The sequence below is a fragment of the Antennarius striatus genome, chromosome 5 (assembly GCF_040054535.1).
Source record: "Antennarius striatus isolate MH-2024 chromosome 5, ASM4005453v1, whole genome shotgun sequence".
Taxonomy (NCBI): domain Eukaryota; kingdom Metazoa; phylum Chordata; class Actinopteri; order Lophiiformes; family Antennariidae; genus Antennarius; species Antennarius striatus.
This window is the reverse complement of record NC_090780.1, coordinates 1,990,867-2,016,937: the sequence shown is the minus strand read 5'-3', so window position 1 is coordinate 2,016,937 and position 26,071 is coordinate 1,990,867. Positions and strand designations below refer to the sequence as shown.

The following is a 26,071-nucleotide window of genomic DNA, read 5'->3' as shown; positions in this document are numbered from 1 at the left end:
CAGCTGAGTAGTACAGAGATGTCATGAATGAATGCATTGCTCAGTGAATGCTGAAAAGTAATTGTCTGAATAATGTGATAATTTTTTTAAGACACTTCCAGGCACCTATATTCTCTGTAAAGTCAAACAAACAAATGTTAGCTTTCTGTTTGGAGGATTTTTTTTCACTAAACTCAATAATATGTTTAATTTACTTACTTAATTTATTTAATTTACATATTACAACCTTAAATCTGAGCTCGAAACTTCTGCAAACTGGTTCATTTTGAATTAAACTAATTAAAACATTTCACATTTGATTTTTCATCGACTCTGGAATCAGTGCTGGCCATTTGTCAATGTAAGTGAAAAACCATTTCAGTCAAGGTTTCATAATGAAATAACACATATAAATGATGTTATGTGAATGGTAACTGTATACAGTATATAGGAACAGTACGTCTTGGACACTGTCTGATGGGGCTCTTCAGTGCATCCACTCCAGTCCCAGACATTCAACAGTCAAAATGGACTCATAGACAGAAATTCTTTTTACATGAATTAGCATCTGACTGGAGCCAGTATTATAAATGGAGAGTCACTGATTCATTGTGACTAATCAGTTGCTGTTTGAACTTCAGTTCAACTAATGTATAATGACTAACATGTTAAGAACCTTCATTAAATTCTGCATCATCCTTCCTCTGATTCATTTAATTTAACACATGAAACATTGTGGAACATAATCAACTCATTTTGCATGATGGAATTTAAGAAATACTTTCTATTTTAATAAAACAAGGTTATTCAATTATTTAGACCATCACTGTTTCTATACCATACTGTACTATATAAGTTACTTGAATCAGTATGAACGTAGTGTTTCATGTGAACACAGGCCATGATGCAGGTTGTCTGAGCACCTCACCCTCAAATCACTTCTAAAATCTCCTTCCTTTTCTGTTTTATGTAACTTCTTTGAAAACCATTTGAGCAAAAGTCATACAGAAGAGCAATAATGTCCAGCACTAATTTAATACCTAATTACCATAAGTCTGGTGCAATGCATGCATAATAAATTGTTGTATCTTTTACACAGCTCAGGCATATGGTTGGGAGACCGGATTCTCTTCAAACTGCACCAAATTTGCATGATAGGATGTGAGAGTTGGATGGATTTGGGGATTATATGAAACACAGCTTCCATTTCCAGTTCATTGTACTGAGGAGAGGTATCACATTTACACAGATGGTAAGGAACTTGGAAAAGCTCAGCTTCTGTGGAACATAAAATGTGCTCTGGAGGAAAAAAAAATCACTTCAATGACAGAAACTATACTGTTTTGTTTGTTTGTTTTACAATAGAACTTGTGTGTATATCTGTGTGTTATTTTAGCATTCTGTATTTTTTAAAAATGCACTCTAGAAGCTTTCTGCAGCCCAGATGGAGATGATCTAAAATGTGACCAGTGTTTAACCCAGGTGGTCACAGTCTCAGGGTGTTTCATGGGGGGGGGGGGTTGTAGAGGCTCTGTCAGGGCAATCAGAATGTCTTTCATGGTTTGATCGACCTAGAGGTCAGTCAAGGAAACACATTACTGCACGGTCGACGCCGATCATTCTGACAGTGTACAAATATTTAAATGTAGCCTGGCAGCGCAATCTGCGTTAATTCATATGTATATTCCAAAATATATTCCCCTGGGGGGGGTAAATTTATGACCAAAATATATATTTATTATTTTATGCATTATTAAAATGTAGTTTCAACCATTGCAGTATTCCTGTTTTTACATATCAGTTATCATTTTGCTTTGATTATAGCTGTATAACATGAGATGTCACTCAAGTGTCCATTCCTGTCCAGCTTATAAGACACGTTCATCACGCTGTTGGTTCATACAGGGTTACTATTATAATATTTTTATATTATTACATTATTATTATTAAAATTTATATATATATATATATATGTGTGTGTGTGTGTGTGTACACATATATATATTATTATATTATATTATTACAAAAGAATTGCACAACATATCTAGGAAAAACTGCCCCAGTCACTCCCAACCTCTCTGATATATTTTGGTGGGGGCGATGTGAAGGACGACCTTTACTTTCTCCTGGATTTTAGTTTTATGAATATGAAATGCAGCTTCTCTCCCTCCTTCTGTCGGTTTCATTCTGGTTGTTCCTGAGGTCTGACTCAGTATCCAACCACAAATACCAGCGGCCAGGTAACGTTGATTTGTAGTGACGTCAGGGAAAAGGGGATTAGCCTGTTAATCATCTGTGTTTTCTTCAGGTCACACCAACGTGTCTCATTTCGCAGTAAAAGGTCAGTCGCACATCGGTACAACCGCGGTTCAATTTGGAGTTTTGTTTTTCCATCAGGCTAACTATGCATAATTGCACAGCCATAGGCTTATTTTTAAACATGTTTGGAACATTTTTAAACACAATTTTCTATTTTCCCATTTGCTCTACATTTGTTTTGCACTCAAGGATGCAGCAAAAAGAGAAATAGTTTAACCTTGCAAAATGTTGCTTTATTTATTCGATAAGAGCTTTTGGTGTCTCAGACATATTCAGTATATTGTGACTTTGTTGGTATGACCCAAATCAGAAACTAAAACAAAATAATACATTATACAGGATAAATTTACCATAAATTAACCACAGAATAAATGGATACTTCATACTACTTACTTTATATTTAAATCAACTTTTTTCCAAAGCTCCTCTGATATTCACTGAAAAAAATGTGACACAAGTGTAAATTACATTTTAATAATGTTGCAAGTAAATATTAAATAATTGGATAATTAAATAAAAAGTGGCAAAGTTTTTTAAATGGCTGATAATTTATTTACTTTTTTTAAGTTTCAAAAATAAATAAAAAATTATTAATTTAAAATAATAATTTAGTTAATGTACACATTTGTATTCGCTCAGATTAAACCAATATTTGCTTAGTGATATATGTAGCTTCAAAAAATTCTACATAACCTGGTTGATCCAGCATCATCAACATGAAAATTAACCCCATGTTTGCAGCTTTAAAGATGACCCTTCTTTCATTTAACTCATTCAGATTGCATTATAACATTTCTAATTCACACCTCTTGGACTTGCTATATGCACTGAAGATATAATCGGTTTTATTTTCATTTCTTTTAAATTAGTCTTAAAGTCCGTACGAATGAGCATGTGACTGTAGCTACACACAGCAGCTGTGTGATTCTTTCTGTTTGTGTCATCCTGTGTCATATTTCATAATTGTATATTACAAGGCCTAAATCTAAAGTTCTCTAAAATTAGCATGCTGATGAGTCATCTTTGAAACCATCCCATAAAGGTTACATGATTCTCAAAAGCAAGTTACTGCAGTCGAGGTCTGTTGTCTCTGATGGGAGACTTCAACCGCAGAGTGTTCTTGAGTTCTTTCACATGCTCTCTGACAAACCTCAGCCGGCTGTCTCGTTGGACTGGGAGGAAACGTTGATGATTAAAAGAAAGTTTGAAGGTGTCAGTGTAGAGATGCATGTCAGGTAACATGAAAACAGCTTTTCTGCTAACCCTAACCAACTTAACTGCAGGTTACATTATGACCGCTGTTCTCCGAGTGAAGCGGTCATCTCTCCACCAGAAGGTCGCTTAGAATAAACTGTCAGTCAAAAAAAAAAAAAAAAAAAATTATCTGTCAGCTGAGGACGAATCCCTCTGGAATATGTAGAGTGTCCAGAGATAATGTCGATATGATTTAGAACACCACTTTCACCAACATAGCCATTGCTATTTTGATTTAAATTTAAATTCATAACATAGTTATGTATTATCATGAGTGTAATTTTTTCCTTTTTTGCTGAAAGATCCCTGAGATCATCCACCTCTAACATGTCTCCATCTGTGGAATGGATTGCTATGATAATATTCACAGCTCAGAGGATGCATCTTTCAGATTTCTGAGTTCCATTAACTTTTCTCTTGTGGCACGGCTCCTAATGTCTGACATTTATAGTTTGAAGTGATGACACTCAACAGTTATTGAATTTACTGGAATGGAATTTGGTTGAAGGACTCATGTTCCCCTAAAGAATCATTTTTGTAAATTATATTTTTCTTCTATTTTTTTTTCTTGCACAAAATTTAAATTTGTTTAAAAAGGAAGTAAGTCCTAATACATTAAAACTTTTTTGTACTGTATTTTGTATTGTTTTTTAGTGATATCTTTACATCACTAAAATTCACTTAAGTTTTTTTCATGGTGTAACAACATTATGAAAATGATTATTGGGCATGGAAATGATTTTGGCTTCTGCCAAAATGGTTGAAAACCTTGTAGTATGCACACTGGGCCAGGAGGTTATGGTGTTACTTCTCAAAATCAACACAAATATGTGTAACTGGGGCATCGTTTTCAGAAGAATTTCCAGTTTGTGTTGCCATGGTAATGACAGAATTTAAAAAAATAGAAAATAATGAAAACAGTTGTGAGAAAACACTTTATGGTACAACCATTACCATGTGAATGGCCTCTGAATGGCAGAAACGAGCTTCTAGGTTTTCATCCTGTAACCGCCTCCTGTTTAATTTATCTTGAGTGTGAAACAATAAAGTAGAGACTCTCTGCTGAGCCCCAACAATCCCTTTATTCAATTAAACTCTGATCCACTTTCCAACAAGACTTTTGTGCTGCCAAAATGGCTGACCTCTGTGTGTTCATAAGGTTATAAAAATGTAATAAAAACAATAACGGATCCATATATTTATAATGGATTATTCTTTGGCACAGGCCCCTTGAGTAAACTTCTTGAGACATTACCATGACAATTGAGTTTCATAGCAACGTTTGTTCAAAATTGACTAATAATGTCATATAAACTATTTTGCAGTGTTCCAGAACCTTTTTATGAAGATCAGATCCACGATGTAACATGCTCCTCCTTACTATATGTACAAAACTATACCACATCTCATCAAAATCCACCAATTTGTTAGTAATTGAATTGATAATAATTTTTAAGAACAGCCTGTCTGTTGTGTTCAAAATGTTTTTCTGGTCCACTTCAAGATTCAACAGTTTCTGTCCCGTAATGAAGTCAATCCTTCCTCCAGATTTCATGAAAATCAATCTCGTGGTTTTTGTGTAATCCTCCCAGTTGAAGCACAAACAAACTAAAACTGGTTAAAACACGACCTCCTGCGAGGAGCAAATAATCCCAGAACACGGCTTGGCAAGAATGACACCAAAAAGAAAACAATAGTCGTTACGTCAGAACTAGGATTTGGTTTTTGATTCATTTCAAGCTGAACAAATTTCAGTCAATTTATTTTTAGAACCCCTTAAGTGGGATTTATATTACTGCCTGTGTGAAAAGATCACGCAGAATGGTTGGTTGGTTGGTTGGTTGGTTGGTTGGTTGGTTGGTTGGTAGGTCAGGGGTTGGTTGATTGTTGGTTGGTTGGTTATTGGTGGGTTGGTAGGTCAGGGGTTGGTTGATTGGTGGTTGGTTGGTTATTGGTTGGTTGGTTGGTTGTTGGTTGGTTGATTGATTGGTTGGTTGGTTGGTTGGTTGGTTGGTTGGTTGATTGGTTGGTTGGTTGGTTGATTGGTTGGTTGTTGGTTGGTTGGTAGGTCAGGGGTTGGTTGATTGGTGGGCCATTAGGCTAGGGGATTGGTTGGTTGGTTGGTTGGTTGGTTGGTTGATTGATTGGTTGGTTGGTTGGTTGGTTGATTGGTTGGTTGGTTAGTTGGTTGTTGGTTGATTGGTTGGTTGGTTGGTTGGTTGTTTGGGTGGTTGGTTGCTTGGTCAGTAGATCACGGGGTTGGTTGGTTGGTTGTTGGTTGGTTGTTTGGTTGATTGGTTGGTTGGTTGGTCAGTAGATCAGGGGGTTTGTTGGTTGGTTGGTTGATTGGTCGGTTGGTTGGTTGGTTGGTTGGTGGGTTTGTTGGTTGGTCGGTTGGTTGGTGGGTTTGTTGGTTGGTTTGGTTGATTGGTCGGTTGGTTGGTGAGTTTGTTGGTTGGTTGGTTGGTTGGTTGGTTGGTTGGTTGGTTGGTGGGTATGTTGGTTGGTTGGTTGATTGGTCGGTTGGTTGGTTGGTTGGTTGGTTGGTGGGTATGTTGGTTGGTTGGTTGATTGGTCGGTTGGTTGGTTGGTTGGTTGGTTGGTGGGTATGTTGGTTGGTTTGCTGGTTGGTCGGTTGGTTGGTTGGTTGGTTGGTTGGTTGATTGGTCGGTTGGTTGGTGGGTTTGTTGGTTGGTTGGTTGGTTGGTTGGTTGGTTGGTCGGTCGGTTGGTCGGTCGGTCGGTTGGTTGCTTGGAGGTAGATAACCTAGAGATCTCCAGAGGCATTGACGTTGCTCTAACTCAGGTGTTCCTACTCACTGTTCTCAGGGTGACTCACTTGGAGGAATCAAAGGTTGATTTAACGTTGGACCATTTCTCTCTGCTCTGCTCCACCTTTGCTTTGTGTTCGACTGTTTATTCTCTCCTTTGTGTTTTTAAGAAGGGACACTAGATCTGAACACCCACCACTCCATGCCTCGTCAACACTGAGGGACAACTGTCCCCTTTGTCCCCGTTTCAGAAAGGAAACCCTCTGCCGGTGACGCCAGACGAGCCCTCCTACAGAACAAACACAAGCAGCACTAATATCATCTAAAAGGGAGGATTTATGCCATCAATGCAAATCCAATTTTAATGCACAACACTAGATTTTCATTCCGCTTGTCATCTGGAGTTGCACACTATTTAACACCTTTCAGAAAGTACTGTAACGCCTCTGAAGCGCCTGCAACTATTGACTTACTGGTGTTTCATGTGGTTTTAAGTTTTACCTCACCTTGTGTTTTATTCTTACTAAAATTATGTACTTGCAGCAGAGGGAAAGAGACAATGACTGCATGAAGGTAATTCATATGTATTATTCATCCCTGCTTCTTCCATTTATACTTACAGTTGGCTGAACTTGTTTACGACGAAAAAGCTGGTGTGCACACTGGATGAGAGGCTGCACTTACATTGTTATTCCATGTTTTATGTTTTCATTTCCATGTCAGCAGTGCTTATGCTGATAATTACACGACTGTGTTGTTGGATTTATTTGGCATTCAACAGGCTTTCAAAAAACCCCACATCCATTATACTGCTTTCTATTACATGAAGATCTTGCACTCATAAGTTAAGAGTAATTTAAAATGCAAGCTTTTTTTTTTTCAGGTAAAAGGACAAAATATATCAGTTAACAGGTAAAAAATAATACATTCAGGTTACCTTCCTTGAATCCTGGCTTTCCTTTTTCCTTGTGCATAACATCGTATAAATGAATCATTATCGCAACTACAAAACAAAAGCAAAACATGTCAACTTGTCGAGATTTACTGAGAAAAGGTTTGAATGTTTCTTCATGATCTAGCTGAGTCTTGTCATGAAGGAAGTCATTTTTCTGTGGCACCATTGCTTTCAGATGTGGTCAAACGGCACAGTCTCCTGATGCAAAAAAAAAAAAAAAAGAACACACATTTTCTGAAATGAAGTGTTTTGAGAGAAATGAGTTGTGGAGGGAGAGTCCCTTCATGGAGACAAGTAATATAAACTCACAGAGAGAACACAGTGTGGGAGACAAGAGCCAGTTTCATAAAGTCTGAAGTTTTCCATCAGCATGAGACCACCAAATACAGAGCTGAAAAATGAGGGTCTATTCATATGCAGCGCAAAGAAAACTTTATTACTCATTAAAGTTGCATTGTCTTGAAAAGTCTGTTCAGATTACGCCAAAATGTTTCTCTGAAATCAAGCAGATTATTTAAAGTTCTCTGGTGAAGAAATGTAATAAGCTTGAAATATGAATACAGGCTGTGTATAATTTTTTTGCACATAAATTCTCATTTGTTTAAACAGCTGGCTTTTGTGAATAACATGATCAACAGAAGCCTTGGTATTTTCAAATCCCAAAGAGCAGCCTCTTAAGTAATAATGAGAGTGAGAAATGCAGTGCATTTAAGTGAAAACTATGATTAATTATGTATGATTAGAGGACTCTTAAAAGCTTTGGGGAGAGAAAAGAAAGAAACTACATAAACAGAACATAGAGTCCAGAATGGCTGAATAGATACCTAACAGGAAATTGTAAATGAACCTTAAATATACAGGTGACTGCAGAATGATGAGCAATATCACTTTTACATGACTGGGCACTCAGTGCTTGTTTGTGTACAGGTCATGCCACACTTTGTATGAATGTATTGTAAATTATCTTAAATTTATTCCAGTGTTTATAATTTATTGTCACTTCACCCGTGTGCCAAGTCAACATTTGAAATATAACAAAAATAAAAATGAATTCTAATTAACAGATTATGATTCACATAGACTTTCTGCAAATGACCATGAATTTAATTTAAATATTCAGTATATATTTCATTTGTGCTTTTGTGCTAAACATGGTGCTGTCTAAACATGAGGGAAGATAAGGTCCACACCAGGCTTATCCTTCTGGGCTACATATATGTTTCATCAGAAACATGACTCACTCAACAGAGGTCATTTGGAAATATCATTTCAGCTGGAAATACATACAGATACGCAGGTCATGTTATGCACCTCACAGAGCATGAATGTTTCTTTCTTCTTTATTCTACTTGTCCATCTCCTTAATTCCTCCTCTCTTTTATCCACTCTTCTCCCTGTCAGTGGTAACGTGCTTTTTTCACCTCTCAAGTGATTGTACCTGATTTATATGACAGTCCTTTAACCCTGTGTGCGCTTGTCCATCAGCATTTAGCAGAAAACACCCAAGGGCAAGTGTAAGCTGCACCAAATCTGGCTCTCCGTCATTGAATGGATGTAACCTCCAAACAGAATGTACTCCAACAAATCACATTTACTCCTGCACTCTTAGGATGTGAGTCAATAACCCAAGGTGAGAAGTGCTGTAGATTGTATTCACATAACAATATGCTTCTCAGACAATAACAGTGTTGGTAGATTGTAAATTAAGAGGAAGAAGTTGAATCTTCAGCATTAAGAATTTTAAAAAGACTAAAATATTAGCTCAAAATCCAAGACTGTATTTGCCTAAAACTATGTCCAGTATTTTTACAATGCTGAAATGAATTCACAGACTGAGGTAAGGCGAGCATTAGCGCTCCCTACAGTCATTAACAGCAATAGAAGTGAAAGTATTCATGTTGTAATGACTCCCCCTGCTGGTCATATATGATAGTGCAGGTTGGAAAAAATGAGCTGCCTTTCAACAGCAAAATACAACTGCAGCTGAGATGAATCAAGTCTGTGATTTAGTTGAAGAGAGAAAAATAAAGCTTTAAATTATTGCACACACTGTGTCCATAAGTAATACTTTCTCCATAGATCCCTTTGTTGAATCAAGTCAGCTGGGTTCTTGCAGGAAAGATTGACGACATATCGGCCCTCATTTAGGAGGCTTCTTCATTTTTGAATGGCTGGTTTGGAGTTCCAGGTGTTTAACATGAAATGGTTTGGTCGAGATTGTGAAATTTAATGAGAGCTGTAGAACCATATTAGTCAGCGGTGGGTTCATTCTTGTGATGAAACCACCTTGATCACCCCCACCGGTATCTGGAGCCCCAACCCCTCACAAGTGAAGTAGCCTCATGGATGAGAGGAGGTAGCCCTTGTTTTACCCATACTGGTGGATTTTATTTCTAAATACATTATGCTAATGTTTGCATGTTTGTTTTTTGTAAAATGTAAATATGCACAATAACTACATGGTCACAGTTTAAGACTGAATGCCCAAATTTGTTTATTATACTGTAATTTACTCATTATCTGTTGTTTGGTTTCGGAACTGCAATTCTCTTATATCAATCAAGAAATCAATAAATAAATCAATGATTTATTAACTCAAATTGAAATGTAATACAGAAAATATCCCTGCATCAAAATATATGTTTTCCCGGAAGTGGATGTTCGTAAATTTCAAAATAAAGGTCGTCTCTTTCCTGATCACGTGACTCCTCTGTTTACAGGCATCCGGAGAAACATGGAGGACACCGCTGGCAGTAATCCCCAATCTCTCGGATTTACAGAGAAATTAAAGTCTTGGCTGTCCTGGTCATGGACTTACGTGTGCTTCATCTGGTTGTTCATGGTGCTGGTGATGATTTACGTCCTGTGGAGTCCGATGAAACTCCAGGAAACTCTGACCGCAGGTGAATTACTGCCGCTGCTAGCTAGCTACCGTTAGCCCCGGAGTTTAGCCGTCAGCGGACCGGAGCCGCGGCTCTGACAGCTGTCTGTCCGTCCGCTCCGAGTGCGAGTCCGGAGAATGTTTGCTAGATTTAACACCGGCTTTTATACATGCATTCAACGCCTGGTTGTGTCATTTTCCAACAGCAGTAGATATTACATGTCATGATGTAGTGGTTTCATGTGAACAGGAGTGCTGTTGTACTCGTGATGTCATCCTCTGCTGTCCTCCTCTCATGTCTGTCCTTATGTTTGCGTTTCTGCGTGAGAAATACGTTTAATCCCGTTTAATCTCTGTTATTCTATAACACCTATTCATGTTTATGGCTGTAGGGAAATATCTGACCCCGTTTTGCATTTCTTTTCTTTTTTTTTTTAAGTCTCAGTCTTTTTAAACACACTGACACCTAAATTCTACGTGGCCCTCACTGGAACCTCTTCTCTCATCTCTGGACTCATCCTGGTGAGTTGGTTTAAGTCACTATTGTTTTGATCACTATTACTGCAGGACCCCTTTTGCAATAATTATCCCTGGATTTCAAATGTTTATTCTGGAAACAATAATTGGAGTTCTCTTTTTGTGCTGCTGTTGAATACAAAACTATAATGGAGAGGATTTTCAACACACCCAGGAAGGTTAATGCTGGTCTACAGTCACCAAGGATGATATAATGAACAGAGACTAGTTAATAGACAGTTAACCATTTAGTAGCAATAAATAAATGCATTTTTTTCTGGTAAGGATACAGAAAATCAGGCTAGCAATGAAATATTATCTAACATGCAATATTTTACCAGGGTGGGAAATAATTGAAATTACATTACAGTCTGTTCATCTTGTGTCTCTTGAGTTAATGTTGCATTTGATAATAATTTGCAGCTTCCCAAGATGAACGTGACAGCAAAGGAACAACTGTGCAAGTGAATATATGTCTTTGTATTTTTTGTTTTTTTGTAAATCTTGATGTATTTACACCGCAGATATTTGAGTGGTGGTATTTCCGTAAATATGGGACTTCATTCATTGAACAAGTGTCAGTGAGCCACCTGCGTCCTCTTCTGGGTGGAGTAGAGAGCAGCTCCACAACTGGTCTGTTCACGTCCGTTAATGGAGAGGCTGAACCGAGGCCCAGTGTTTCAGGTAAAAATCTATACAAGACAAACTTTATCATCAGTTCTGTTCATGTCAGTGCAAAGACTAACTATAATGTCCTTCTTTTTGGTAGAGTGTAAGGTCTGGAGAAACCCTCTGAATCTGTTCAGAGGTGCAGAATACAACAGGTATGTTGTGAGTAATATCTAATGTGTGTAATATGATGTATAAAGATGCAAACTGTATCTTCAGTCTGAAAAGTTGAATTAAATGTTATCTGTTTCCATCTAAGAACTGTAAAACCTTTACTGTTTTCTCTACAGGTACACCTGGGTAACAGGAAAGGAACCCTTAACGTACTACGACATGAACCTGTCTGCTCAAGACCATCAGACCTTCTTCACAGGAGACACTCCACAGCTGAAGCCAGAGGACGCTGGTGGGTTTTCATCACATACAAACTGTTCATTATGTTCCTGTAGAAAACACAGAGATGGGATATTTTGATTTGACAAATAAAGAATTAAATAAAACACATTACGGTATGTAAATATTCAGACAGACATGCTTTTATTTTCTGATACTAATAATAAAAATAAGCCTGAGGTCCTCGTGTCATTGCAGTCATGCAGAAAGCCTGGAGAGAGAGGAATCCTCAAGCCAGGATCCGAGCAGCTTACCAGGCTATCGAAGTGAACCATGAGTGAGTCCTCCTCTTCCACAGTCACACATGATCTCCTTAACTATTGATCCTATCAGCACAACACTGTTGTAACACTGTTAGAACGTTAAGTATCCTCAGGTTGGTATAGCACACATACATTACAACAGTCGCATTATAACCCTTTTCTCAGTGCTTCTGTGCTCATATTGCTCCCTTGATTGTGTTTACTTTTTGATGTGCATGGAAACACTATTATGGTCGTTTTGTGATTGTGTGTGTGTGTGTGTGTGTGCGTGTGTGTGTATGTGTGTGTGCGTGTGTGTGTGTGTGTGTATGTGTGTGTGTATGTGTGTGTGTGTGTGTGTGTGTGTGTGTGTGTGTGTGTGTGTGTGTGTGTGTAGCTGTGCTGCAGCCTATGTGCTCCTGGCTGAGGAAGAAGCCACAACTATCACAGAAGCTGAACGCCTCTTCAGAAAAGCTCTTATTATAGGTGAGACTTGTGTTTTAACATACAGCTGTAGGTACAGAGGAGTGAAGTGCGGTACCTCAGGATGCACTATTGTGCAACTCTTTATCACATGTACCTTCAGACTAGACCACATCAACCCACACACACACTTCTGATGTGTTCTCAGTAGAAAAAAATGTTCAGAGATGAGCTGACAAGATTATATATGAAACTGTTCTTCTTATACTTTTGTTTGATTTTTTTCTGTCATTCATGTTTTAAACTTCTGGAAATTGTTCTGTTTATTAAATATATTTATTTTCTGTGTGCTGTCCACAGCTGGAAAAGACATCAACTTATTGGTGTACATTAAACGCAGACTGGCAATGTGTGCACGGAAACTGGGACGGATTAAAGAAGCAGTAAAAATGATGAGAGATGTGAGTTAAAGATAAAAGCTGTAGAATAACCATCCAGAAGAACTCTGACTTCCTAAATCAGCACTTTTATCATCTTTCAACTCAATTGAAGTGTTATTTTTATCAACAGAGTTCCTGGTAATGTTCGGGACACCCCCATGTTGCTCTGTTTCAATTTACACCTAAGCAGTGTGATATTTTTGATTATACGGTTATAAATGTTCATACCTTATAGTACGTACAACACTGACTGCTAAGGCAACATGTTCCACTGTATTTCATTTGATGGTAATGTGTGATATTTGATCTCTTCCCAGTTAATGAAGGAGTTCCCCCTACTGGGAATGTTAAATATACACGAAAACCTCTTGGAGGCACTTTTAGAACTCCAAGCTTACGCTGATGTCCAAGCAGTCCTCGCCAAATACGATGGTACACATGAACCCATTAACTCTGATTATGACCTCATTGTGCTGAAAATATATGTCTTATGTCACATGATCCCATTTTCTCCTGCCATCAGACATCAGCTTGCCAAAATCAGCCACTATATGCTACACATCTGCGCTGCTGAAAGCACGGGCTGTGTCAGATAAGTATGTTTTCCGCCTTATAACATCTCCTAAAACGGAACCTGTTCCATGTAGCGACCCTGAGTGAGTGTGTGAGTGTCACATGAGGTGTTTTGTCTCAGGTTCTCTCCAGAGGCTGCATCGAGGCGAGGGCTAAGCACTGCAGAGATGAACGCCGTGGAGGCCATACACAGAGCCGTTGAGTTCAATCCTCACGTGCCAAAGGTCAGTGATTTAGACTCACCAGTGGTAAATAAATAAATTACTAGTATTCACAGTTAATTCACTTCTTGTTCTTGTCCAAGAACATTTAGCGTGTTTTCTACACCCTTGTGATATTTGTGTTTCCTGCATATTCTTAGCTCAGGCTCATTCTGTGCTGCTTGTGGTTTGGTTTGGTTCTCCATATTTTTGCATTTGTTTTTTCGATATGAAGTTGAATTAATCAGTTCTGTCTTGAGATGATGAATAAACAGTCAGTCAGTCAGTCAGTCAATAAGACATTATAGCTATGGTACAATGAGTCAAAGGTAGTACCTACAGCTGGTCTTTATTCTGGAACTGCAGTACACTAGTTGGGCAGCAGGTGTCGCTATAGATCTGAAAACAGCTCTGGGATTTTTATCTCACCAATACAGTCGCACATACATTCTAAATACTAGGTATTTTACGGAAATTTACATTTTCTTCCATTAATATTTATTTCCTTTATATTTTTCAATTATAAATTATTCAGTGGAGATGGAGGCCGTCATATTTTCTAGTGTGAATTTCCTCTTGTCATCAAACCCCCTGTCATAAAACAATGACGTATTTTTAAGTCACACACACATTATCTGTCTTCATTAGCCATTTATAGTTAACTTATTTCATAGAACTGGAGCAGAATGGTCCCACCTTTGTGTATCACATCAGGTTTTTTTTGTACAGTTGTGTTTGTGGAACTACAGTCGGATGTTTTCTTGGAAACCTTCTCATCATTTCCCGCAGGATTAAACGTTACACACGCTCACACTGTCACACACAAGCAGCTGAAGCAGATGTTTAGCCTTTGTAGTGTGCTGTTGTTTTGTGTGTGTGTGTGTGTGTGTGTGTGTGTGTGTGTGTGTGTGTGTGTGTGTGTGTGTGTAGGGGGGTGTTAGACAACACTTTGATGTAGCTTTTGATTGTAAAATGTGGGCCCTCATCATCAGACCAACTGTTCCCCCCTCCCTCTGCGCCCAGAGGCAGTCATCCTCTCCCCTCTCATCACGTACCCTCATCCTGTTTCTTCTCCTCTCATGTTCCCTCACCCCCCCCCATCCCCTCTCATCCCCTGTTTTGGCCAAAAAACAGTTTGATGTTTGCCAACGTTATCAAAATGACTTCTACGTGTTCAGGTCAACAGTGAACTGTATGAAATGTGTACCCCGCCCCCCCGCCCCTCACAGAGGATTTCTGCTCGGCTCATCTTTCAACATTTGTCTGTGGGGAAGGAGGGGGGACTGCTGCTTTGTGCTGTCTACATGTCTGAATTATTACAGCCCCCCCCCCCCCCCCCCCGACCGCAGCCTTTTTAGACGCTGGTCGGCCAATTGGATCAGTTGGATTTGAATTTATTTTCCAGTTTTATTTCAGAGATTTTCTTTTTAATCAATAAATAAACTGAATTCAGTCATCGCTGACACTTTTTTTTTTTGCATAAACACGTATCGGCTTTGGAACAGCGTCCCTTATGCAGACCGATGACTCGTTTGTTTCACCATCGGCGGCGATTGTCTTAGCATAAACACGTTTGTAGCAGCGTAAAGACGTTTTTACACGTATAAACATCATCCTAAGACGTGAGAGTATTCCTTTAAGCTTCCACTGCTACAAGTCTTTGCCCCCCACCCAGAAAGAAATCCCACCGGGCTGCGGCTCATCAGGTTATTCAAACAGTTCAAAGCGAGACATTAGACACGAAACATCACATCACACTCATCCTCATTCTGTCTGCGCACCAACCGCCTTCCTCTCCACAACCATTCCTCCAGCTTGCCCCCATTCATCTTCCTCTCCCCTTTCTTCACCTCCAGTATCCACTCCTCCTCCTCCTCTCTTCATCCTCCTCCTCCTCCTCCTCCATCGTCTCCATCTGTCTGTCTTTTCCAATCAGCTCCTCCACCATCCAGCGGTGAAGCAGCTGACAGTCTCCCTGATGCTCAGATTGCCCACCGAGTGTTTCTTTTACTGAATCTGCCATGAATTTACACTTTACCTCCACACCTCTCCGTGTGTCACGCGGCGGTCTAGTTGAGCCAATCATTTTCTAATTTACTCCACTTTAAAAGCCAGATTCTCATCCCGACCTATTCTGGTCGACCCGTCTTCACTTCAATCTCCTGCCCAGGTTCACAAATGGAGACATTTGCCGTGTTTTACCTCAGAAATGAGGTTTTAAGATTGAGGCAGAGCAGCGGCCTGTGGTGTTGTTGTGAATTAAGACGCACATTTTTGGATCTGACACAAAAACCACTTACAAAAGAAAGCCTGCAGGGTTTGTTTTTTTTCCACTCTCCACCTCTGGATTAACTAGCAGCATCTTCGTGTTTATAATTCTAGCTCTAGTTTTTTGTCTCTACACTTTTTCAGTGTGTATGTTCACCTTTATCCAGCCTGTACGGAGCGAGCGTGAGGCTGATGTCATTGTTGTCTGCCTGTCCCGTTGTCAGAGCGCAGCAGATTAGAATCAGAAGGCGGCTTCTGAGTTATGCTGTGGGCTTCTGACTGCCTGGGGATAAAAGGAGAACACATGAAACTCAATCCCTTCATCAAAGAGGCGACGGGGAGTGGAGAAGCCGACTGAAGAACGAGGGCCGGGGGGGGGGGGTGGTCGGCCACCGCAGAGGCCTGAGGTGTCACCAGGTCTAATGCTATGGCATGTGAGGAAGGACAGCTGAGCATCCAGCCTCTCTAAATGGTTAATCTTGAAGCATAAAGAACCCAGCCCCCGCCTGAGTGTCATTCACTGAACATTCATTATCAACCGCAGAGTGAAATAATACGTCTACAACTGTACACCCTAATGCTAATTCAACGTCTGGTTATCCATTAAACTGATAAAACAGATCGTGTTGCTTTCAGGTTGGAACCTGAAGCAGCGGCTCTCTCTGTGTGTTTGCTCTGAGGGAAAAAAATGGAGACCAAATAGTGATAAATGAAGGCAGACAGTCAGGTGTCTCTCTTGGATCAGGGTGAACTGATTAAAGTCAGATATGATGAGGTGAGAAGGGCAGAGCGCTGCTCAGTGTCTCCAGCTGCTGGTGGTCACCATGACGACACCAGACGAGAGGATGGGAGATGAAGACAGGAGTCAGGACAGGATATCAGAGTGGTTCAGGGTTGGGTGGTGACTCGACACCTCGAGATGTTTACCTCGACCTAGGAGGACGTGTTTGCGTCAGGGGCGGTTTGTTTGTTTCACAAAAAGTACCTGACAAAATTTGAAATTGGATTTGATGGGGGGGTTCAGCATGATAAGGTGGGACGCATTCCAGTTCGGAGCAGAATTAAAGGAATTTCTTCCATTTTTGTCCGTCGCGTTAAAACGTGGTGAAACGTTCCTGTGAGTCCTGACGGGCGAGCGGAGAACACGTTTAATCCTCAGGTACGCTGATGGATTGAGAGGATGATGACAATGATGGGGTGTGTGTGTGTGTGGGGGGGGTTATGGATGATAATGATCCAGAGTGGGTGTGCGCTGTTACGAAGAAAAGAGTGATGAGCAGATATGTAGATAAGCAGCATGTGTGTGTGTGTGTGTGTGTGGGCGCAGCAGGGCCCTTCAAACCAGATGCTAACGTTAGCGAAACCACATGAAACAAATAAAACGAACAGTTTTCTGTTTTTATTTTTCACCACCTCGGTGTGACGTGTTTAGCATGCTAACGTTTAATAGCTGGGATTAAAAATTAAGACTGTAGGTTTGTGATTTGATATTAATAATCACTTATCCAACAAAATGTTCATGATGAAAACACACACACACACACACATACACACACACACACACACACACCTAGAGTAAGGGCTTGTTGTGAAGACAGACGGTGGAGTGATGGAGCCGTGTCGCCCTCTGAGCTTTTTCGGGTTTCGAGTAAAAAATAAAGGAGAACAGTGTCTGTATCACAATCCATCCCATAATCGTAGAGCAGCGGACCGACTGACAGACGATCTGACCTCTGGACCTGGACTCCGATCTGAAGACGAATCAGAGTGTTGAAGACGGATAGGGATGAGCCGTGGGGGGGGGGGGGGGTCTGTGTTGGTGAGAATGGAGAAGGAGGGTAAGGAAGGGGGGGAGATGGGTGAAGCATCATGGTCTGGCTGGTTAGATGGATGGCTGGCTGGCTGAGCCTGTGACCATGGGGAGGATTAGACGGGATTAGCTGGGGGGTAACCTTCCCAAAGTGTCAGTCTGAGATCCAGAGCGCTGTGAAGCTGGACGCCTGGGAATCCAGCCCAGGGGGGCCCCCCAGCCCAACACATGGGATTTGTTTAACACAGATAGACTGGGCACCACAGACTCAAAGTACATAGAGCGACAGGTCCATCAAAGCTGACAAACACAAGTTAAGGATTGGTCTACAAGTCGGGCTTAATTCCAAATCCCTGTTTTAAAACAGCAGCGAACAGTTTACTCTCGTTTTTAGCTCTAGAAGCCCGTCCCCCCGTTATTTGAGGGGATCATACCTGCTCTATCGGCTACAATTCTGGGATGCGGGTCTGTGTTAGCACAGTGAACTTACTGACTGGCTAGAACAAACTTACACAGTAGGGGAGGAGAGGAGGGGTGGGGGCCGTGCTACACATTTGTGGAATGGATGTGCTGCACAGTAACAATAACACACTCAGCGCCGCGCCGAGCTTTTCTCTCCCACCTTGAAGGATTGCAAAACAAGACAGTCAACAAAAAACTTTCCAAGAAGAAAACATGTTGGTCAGCCAGAACGGGATTACACAATGGAGTGGGAGAAGGAAGTATTAACTGGGAAACGGCAGAGAAAATTAACAGAGAAAATTAACAGAGAAAACTAAAGGCTTTTAGGTGCGCCTGATAGTGTGGAAAATACAAGTGTTTCATTTGGTAGTGAGCATTTGTGTTAAAAAAAAAAAAAAGGATGATGGATGGTGTGCAATACGTTTCTGGTTGCAGTCGATTGAAACACCATCAGCAACATCATCATTCTTGCTCCACCTTTCAGAAGATATTCCTGTTCAGATTAAGAAAATCTGTGATGTCATAGTGGGCTTTGCACCTCCTTAAGAGGGGAGACGCTACTAGAGGTGTTGGGGGTTTGCTCTGCCCAAACTCACACAGGAGATAGAGCAGCGGTCCCCAATCAGTGGGTCGTGACCCGGTACCGGGCCGCGGGCCATTAGGTAGCGGGCGGGACGGAATGTTTGAATTTTCTTCTTTTAAAATAGATTTCCAGTCTAAAAATGTTTTATTTTGAAAAGGGACGTCTGTTTGAAATGACAGATGAATGATTGAGACCTGTCCCGCTTGACAGGTCTCAATCGCGTGACAGGTAACCGGCCGTTACCTCTACATTAAGCACCCACAACTGCGACAGTGTTCTGGATTAAAGTCAAGGCAGATTATCCTGAGATCGCCCAGGAAGTATCTTAAACATGGCTTCCATTTCCAACTTCCTGTCTTTGTGAAGCGGGATTTTCTGCTTTGACCGTAAAGAAAACCAAACTGCGGAGTGGACCGGACATCCAGAACACTCATTTTCTCCCGGTACGCCTAGATGTCGCTCGTTCCAGAGAAACGAGCTCAGGGCTCCCACTATTTATCATTATTATGATTATTTGATTGACGTGTTCACTCTTATGTATAGAAATAATCAGTATTTCTTCTACGTTGAATGCAATGATCGTAAAATCGCTATAGGGTATTTCAAAATAAACCTCATCAGTGAAGTCACTTGAAACGAGTTTTTTAATAAAGAGGATTTTCGTCCTAAAATAAATAACTTTGTTTACAGAGATGTTGATGATAAATTTATGAAAAAAAAAGATTTTTTTTTTTTTAGGAAGTCAGGACTATGTATAAAATGAATTAGAATATAATGTTGGAACCTTTTCATTAAAGGGAGTAAATCCCACACACAGGCTGACCCTTCTGCCCTTCTTTAAATCCTTACAAATGTTTTGTAATTCTTCCTCTTTGTCCCTGAAGTATTTATTGGAGATGAAGAGCCTGATCCTGCCTCCAGAGCACATTCTGAAGAGGGGGGACAGCGAAGCGGTGGCGTACGCCTTCTTCCACCTGCAGCACTGGAAGAGGGCAGAGGGAGCCTTAAACCTACTACACTGCACCTGGGAGGGCAGTACGTACCTCTGCTATCACTTCTTCTTCTTGGGTTTATTTCATGTTAATCTTCCGTTTTTTTATTGCTCAGGTCTTAAAAATCTAGTTTTTTCTTTTCTTTCCAGCAAAGACAGCTTTATTTTTTTCAGTAGAGATGAACCAGCACACGTTGTTCTGTGTATTTATTAGTATCCTGTCTTTCTCAACGTTGTTCCAACTCCTAAACGGTTTAATAAACATCACGTCGGCAGTTTTAAACAGTCTCGTCTAGCACCAACAATAGTTTTTCACACTGCAGTTTTTTCACATTTGCTGCATATTTCATCTTAATCCTAATCTCATTGTGACTGTTTGTCTTTCCAGCCTTCCGGATAATCCCCTACCCACTAGAGAAGGGTCACCTCTTCTACCCCTACCCAGGATGCACAGAAACAGCAGACAGGGAACTACTGCCCTGTGAGTCCAGTCAGACGACCTTTAGGACGTGAATGTGTCTCAGTTTTATTGTGTAATCTGTCTTCCTCTTAGTTATGGGGATGATTTCTCTTTCCTGCAGCGTTCCACGAGGTGTCTGTGTACCCCAAGAAAGAGCTTCCCTTCTTCATCCTCTTCACAGCAGGCCTTTGCTCTTTCACCGCCATGCTGGCCATGCTCACACATCAGTTCCCTGAGCTCATGGGTGTCTTTGCCAAAGCAGTGAGTACAAAAAACTACAACTGCATCTCAAAAAAAACCATCAGTTTTGATAAAAACAGGTGTCGATTCACCTGGTTTGTTTTTAATCCACCACACAAGTCAGCCGGTTCATCTCTGATTGGTTCCTCTTTTCTATCTAAATTTAAATACACGCCGTTTGCAACCTGAACTTTTTTTAAACCTCTGCGGTAACTTCTGCCTTCCATCACTTGTCAGTAACACTGGAGGCTCATGGGAGTCGTAGGTTGTTAAAGTCTGCGTTTTCCCGCCAAAACAAGCCAACTTAAGCTATCAGTGACCACAGCTGAATAATACGAGCTTATCGCCATAGCAAACATAACAGCGCAGCTTACAGCGTTAAAGATTTAGGAGCTTTGAAAGTGTTTGTGGTTTCCTTGTACTGTGTGTGTGTGTGTGTGTGTGTGTTACAAACGTGGTTGTGGTGTCTGCTTTAGCCAGTTTGGCGAAGTCTAATCGTATGTTTATGGTTGTCCTCTTTATTAGCGCCTGTCTTTGTGGACTTGTAGCGAAAAAAAAAAAAAGAACATCTAGTGCTCGTCCTTCTGTTATTGGAAAGATGGAGAGCAGATAGGACTTTTACAACAACGCCGACGAGCCTGGTTTGTGTAATGTTCAGATAGAACGCATGAAAACTATTGAGGGAGGAACACAGAGGTCCTCATCGCCCTGTGAGGAAAAACAGATTCTTCTGAATCTGCTGCTCGTGAACAGAAGATCCAGTGGTAGCTCGTATTTATGCCTACCTGACATGAAGCGCACAAGTCGCATATTTCTCACATAGTGAATTGGGATTAGAGCACGACTTGATTTGCACTTATCTGGTCAGGTTTTCAGTCCACTTATGAGACTATTAAAGTGTCAAGTGCATCAAGCACACCTCGAGTAGTTTCAAAGAGAAACGGTATCTTAATATTTCAGATCATATTTCACTGTTATAGCTGATTTAAATCACTATCGTGTGCATTTTAAATGTACGTGATATATATACCCCCATATACTGAATGTCCCAGGTCTTAATCGTAGGTGTGAGTGGATTTATTCCCTGCTGCTCATCACAAAGCAAGTCATTCAGTCGCTTCTTCTTGGTTCTAACAATTATTTGGTATTTTGCTATTAAAAAAGTTCTTACTCTAATTTAACTTTGTATTTTAACTGACATAATTAAATAAAACTTTTTAAAAAATATGCTCCTGAGATGCATCTAGCTGACATTGCTGTTAATCTGACAACATTGCATTATATTCACATTGTTTTTCTTGTTATAAGACCAAGATTCAATTTATCCAATGACTGATCCGTAATTTGGCCATTTACACAAGGAAGTGATTTATCCTCACGATCAGATGCACAAGTAATGTTAACGTGTTTTATCAGTGATGGTAATTTGTTCTCTTTACTGCTGAAGCATGGATATTCTTTCATTAAGAGTTTGAAGCTCTTTGCTCTTGTTAATTCTTACTTCATGAATCTGTTTCAAGTCGCATGATTCCAGATTCTGGTTTTGTTTCGCTTACTTTTTGCTCATTTTTTCTTAAAAATAAATAAAGGTAGATTTCCTTTTGCTCTGTGGAGCCAGAATGACAAACAAAAACATGATTAATGTGATGTTAAAAAAAAGTATGTTTACGTTATATTGAGGATAATATAAAGTTTAGCCCTGATTCAGAATATTATATATAACTTTCTGCATTATTTATACAAGCATTTAAAAATAATAGTTCCTGGATCACAACGCTTTGGCTTTAGGAAGCTCAAGGAAGCTTCTTGATAAGATATTTAAATGTTTTCAACCTGCAGTAAATCATGCTTTCCATCACGTCCTCTGGAAAACAAAGCCTTGGCTCTCACCTTATCTTGTGTCCGTTTTAAAAATTCTAGCAAGCAACCGTCTCCCCTGTTTTGTTCCAGAAAAGGCCAACAGCCAAGGTCTCACGTCCAAACGAACAAATCAAACTAAATGTATTTATATACTTGTTTGATTTAAACTATTTTTACCTTGTGTGTTAGTTGACCATGTGCCCAGAGTTACACTGGTAGGAAGGAACTGATTAAAAAAACAATAAATTATTATTATTATTATTATTATTATTATTATTATTATACAATATTATTATTATTATTATTATTATAGTTCCTGTATTATTATTATTATTATTATTATTATAAATAGTGGTTTTGTCTCCCCCATCTGACAGCGATTACTTTGAGCAGTATATTGTGAACTCATTTTTGTCACGTACTTGATCTGTGTGCATGCAAAGTGTGTGGAGTTTGTCTCGAGAGATTTTTATTGATCATCTCATCTTCAAGAAAATGAATGAATTTTATTAGTGAGAATAATAAACCCTTTTGTTCTTTCAATAGATAAAAGTAACACACCATGGATTTCAGTGTTTTTTGGGAGGGGGTTTTCCTGACATCTAAAGCCTCGTTCTGCTCTCTCTGTCTTCCAGTTCTTCAGTACACTCTTTGCACCCTTGGGTTTCTTTGCAGACAAGATGGAAAGCTTCATGCCGGCCAGTTTTTGGCACCAGCTGACACGAATCTGACCCTACTCTTTCTGTTTGTCTGACACACACACACACACACACACACACACACACACACACACACACACACACACACACACACACACATAAACACACCAATACCACTCCAAACTCCTGGACGAGAAGTGTTTGCTCTCCTGTCTTCAGCGTTACTGTCCACTTGCTGCTTTGTTATTGATGTTGTGTCGATTGTTATGTTGGCGGAGGTTGTCTCGACACACTCCTGAGGTGTTGCGTCTCTCCCACACCGATCCCACAACCACAACACTTCCAAAACCACATTTAATGAATGTCTGTTTGCCAATGATTTCACAGGTCATTCATTTATTAGAACTTGGTTAAGGAATTTAAATTTGCATAGTTTTGTCCTGTAAAACCGGCCCTTTAATACAAATTATTTCTTTGTACTAAAATCATCTCAACAGGAGAGGCAATTTCTCTAGGACTGCAGAGGAGGCTCAGTTCCCCTAAAATGGCATAAAATTAAATGATAAAATATATACAGTTGTCTTAACATTTCGTTGAACACGTTCACCTCAAACAAGAGTTTGTTCAGAATCAGCTACTTATCACAAGTCAACTAACTTGATTTTGTTAACTTCTCATACCTTCTCGTAGCATCAGAGCATTTGCCCGTAGAAGTCGAGCATCGTCTGCATAGAACGGCGTCTTTGTTGCCTGGAAACTCGACTGTCATTGGATAAATGTCCATCAAGTTTTCAATTTTGTCCCGCCCCCGGACACTCAGCCTCTCTGGGGTGGATAGACCAATGGGCCGACCTCGACTGGTCTGGACGCCGGGGTCCCACGTGATGATTGGAGGATCAGTTGAAAGGTTGGATCCCTGTTTGATGGACAGCTATTTCGAGATAGTCACTCAGCTCAGTAGGATCGTGGATTTTGGAAATAAAGTTAACAAACTGCAACCCACAATGCTAATAGGACCCAACTGATTTTGGCAAAGTCATTTGATAGTCTTGCTCACAGGGAAAAACGTCGAAGTAGGGCAGATCAACACCAGGGACTGATCTGGTGGAAAAAATAAGGAAATGTCACCTGGATTGGCAAAGTTAGCTGGATGAGTGCTGTGAAAGTATTCTGGTGGTCGTACCTCTTGATGAAACCGTCTCAGGGATGTCTGGTCTGGTCGGAATTGGGCTTTGGGGATCCATCATACTTTTAACAAATTTAATGATGTAGGCCGACAATGAGCTTCCCCTCTTTGAAAGATCAGCGTCTGCCTCTGCCCCCGCAGGTATTTGTAAATGAAACCTTTGTGTCCCGTCTCAACATTCAGTGTCCCACAGTCAGAATTTAAAGTCTGCAAGTCCTCCAAAAGAACACAACTGTGATTTACAGCCTTGAAGTGCCTGCAGTGTATACAACGCCTGTGCAGCTCCACAGTTGTTCCCATGGCCCGACTCCTCAGCACTACATCACCGGGGCAACCAACACCCCTGCATCATCAGCATATAAATGAGATCATCACCCGTCACAGTCAGACCTCTCATGGCGTAACTCATTTGTGCTGATTGCACCGGGGAACGCCATAAGTCATTGTGTTTGTCACTTTACTAAATAGAATCCAAAGTGGCACACATTGTAGTACTGAACATACAGGAAGTGTAACCACAGTTGTGACGCACAATATTCTGTTAGCTTGGAGCTACAGCATCATGCAGACATACCAAATTGTATTAATAAAAAAAATTATCTTTTTATTCAAATTAGCAGATATGACACAATATTTCTTTTGCTGTACGCTATAAAACAGATGCTGGTGTTGTAACAACCAATCATCAACCTTTAAATTTATAACAAAGAACAGACTTCCATTTACTACCAAAAGAACACATAAAAATGTATTAAAAAGCTTTTATAGTGACAATAATATAATGCAACGTTATGCAAACCCTGGATTTGTCATCTTTACTCCACTTCATCAAGTATATTACATTATTGGCAGCTATAACCAGATAATCAATAGAGAGTTTAGCAGCCTAATAACTATACAAACCCCCTTGTAACAGGTGACAACAATAAATGTGTGTCAAATTTGGATTATATTGGATTTCACATTTTCAAGTCTGATCTGTTTTCTCTTTTCATTTTAATTTCTTTTTCTGATTTCATTGTATGCAAGTCACACGCGTGAGATGCAATGCCGAAGACAGGAGACATTTTTAACAGATTCAAATTCCCTTGGAAAATACAGAAAGCAAAAAAAATAAAATACTTTGTCAGTGCATTTTCCTTTTGTGGTATTTTTGTTCTGGGGCTCTGAAATTAACTTGATATTTTCTCATGAATGTGTAGATACCGAGGACTTAAACTCACATACACGTACATAATTCTATTTTGACATCCAGTGAGGGGACGTGTTGATATTATACTTTTGCGTTGTGGATGTCATTTCCCTGGTATGTTGTTGAAGGACGAGCGCCTCGCGCTGCCATCCTGGACTATATAAAGACGAGAGTCATCGTGGTCGTCTTTATGATTACACCACTCAACCGCCATCAGCAGATGCTTTAAATGTGGAATGTTCCCAGTGGATCGCTGGTGCCGTAATCACACTCGATACACTCGTGGTTTAAGTGGTGAGCAGTGGTAATGAAAATTGCTGTTGAGGGCTGTTGAAGTGTTTGCTCTCGGTGCCAGAGCACAGTTTCATTCTGCGTGTTGAAACATGGATTGATCATTGACCTTCATAGCAGAGGGATTCTCACTGCGGGCAGCAGCAGAACGAAACAACAAATGATACACAAGTTTCCTTTTCTGTTTGCCTTTATGATTTTAGAGACTTTCCAGAAATTACATTTATTACCATAGCAGATGGGGTTATTGATTATTAGTGGCTTAATACACTCCTGCCAGTCAAATTAATGAACTACTGTGACGTATAACTGGTCAGACGGATATTCCACTCATATTGGTAAGTAATCTAATAATGGTAGCCAGGTCTCGAGCAGGTCTGGGATGCTGTTCCATCCAGTTGTGTTAAAGTCAGGGAACATTCTCCACATTTGTGCTTTGGTTTGATCTGTAGAAC

The 26,071-nt window shown here is 40.1% G+C and overlaps 1 protein-coding gene across 1 annotated transcript; it reads left to right on the top strand.

The window, feature by feature from the left end:
* Positions 1–10,011: 10,011 nt before the first annotated feature.
* Positions 10,012–25,261, top strand: st7l (suppression of tumorigenicity 7 like). The gene is made up of 15 exons (XM_068314307.1): positions 10,012–10,180; positions 10,598–10,680; positions 11,199–11,358; positions 11,444–11,498; positions 11,634–11,749; positions 11,935–12,013; positions 12,376–12,464; positions 12,762–12,862; positions 13,159–13,273; positions 13,365–13,437; positions 13,536–13,638; positions 19,622–19,772; positions 20,117–20,209; positions 20,310–20,449; positions 22,924–25,261. Exons 1-15 carry the CDS (start codon positions 10,012–10,014, stop codon positions 23,017–23,019), a joined length of 1,623 nt encoding a protein of 540 aa, XP_068170408.1. The 3' UTR covers positions 23,020–25,261.
* The last annotated feature ends 810 nt before the right edge of the window (positions 25,262–26,071 follow it).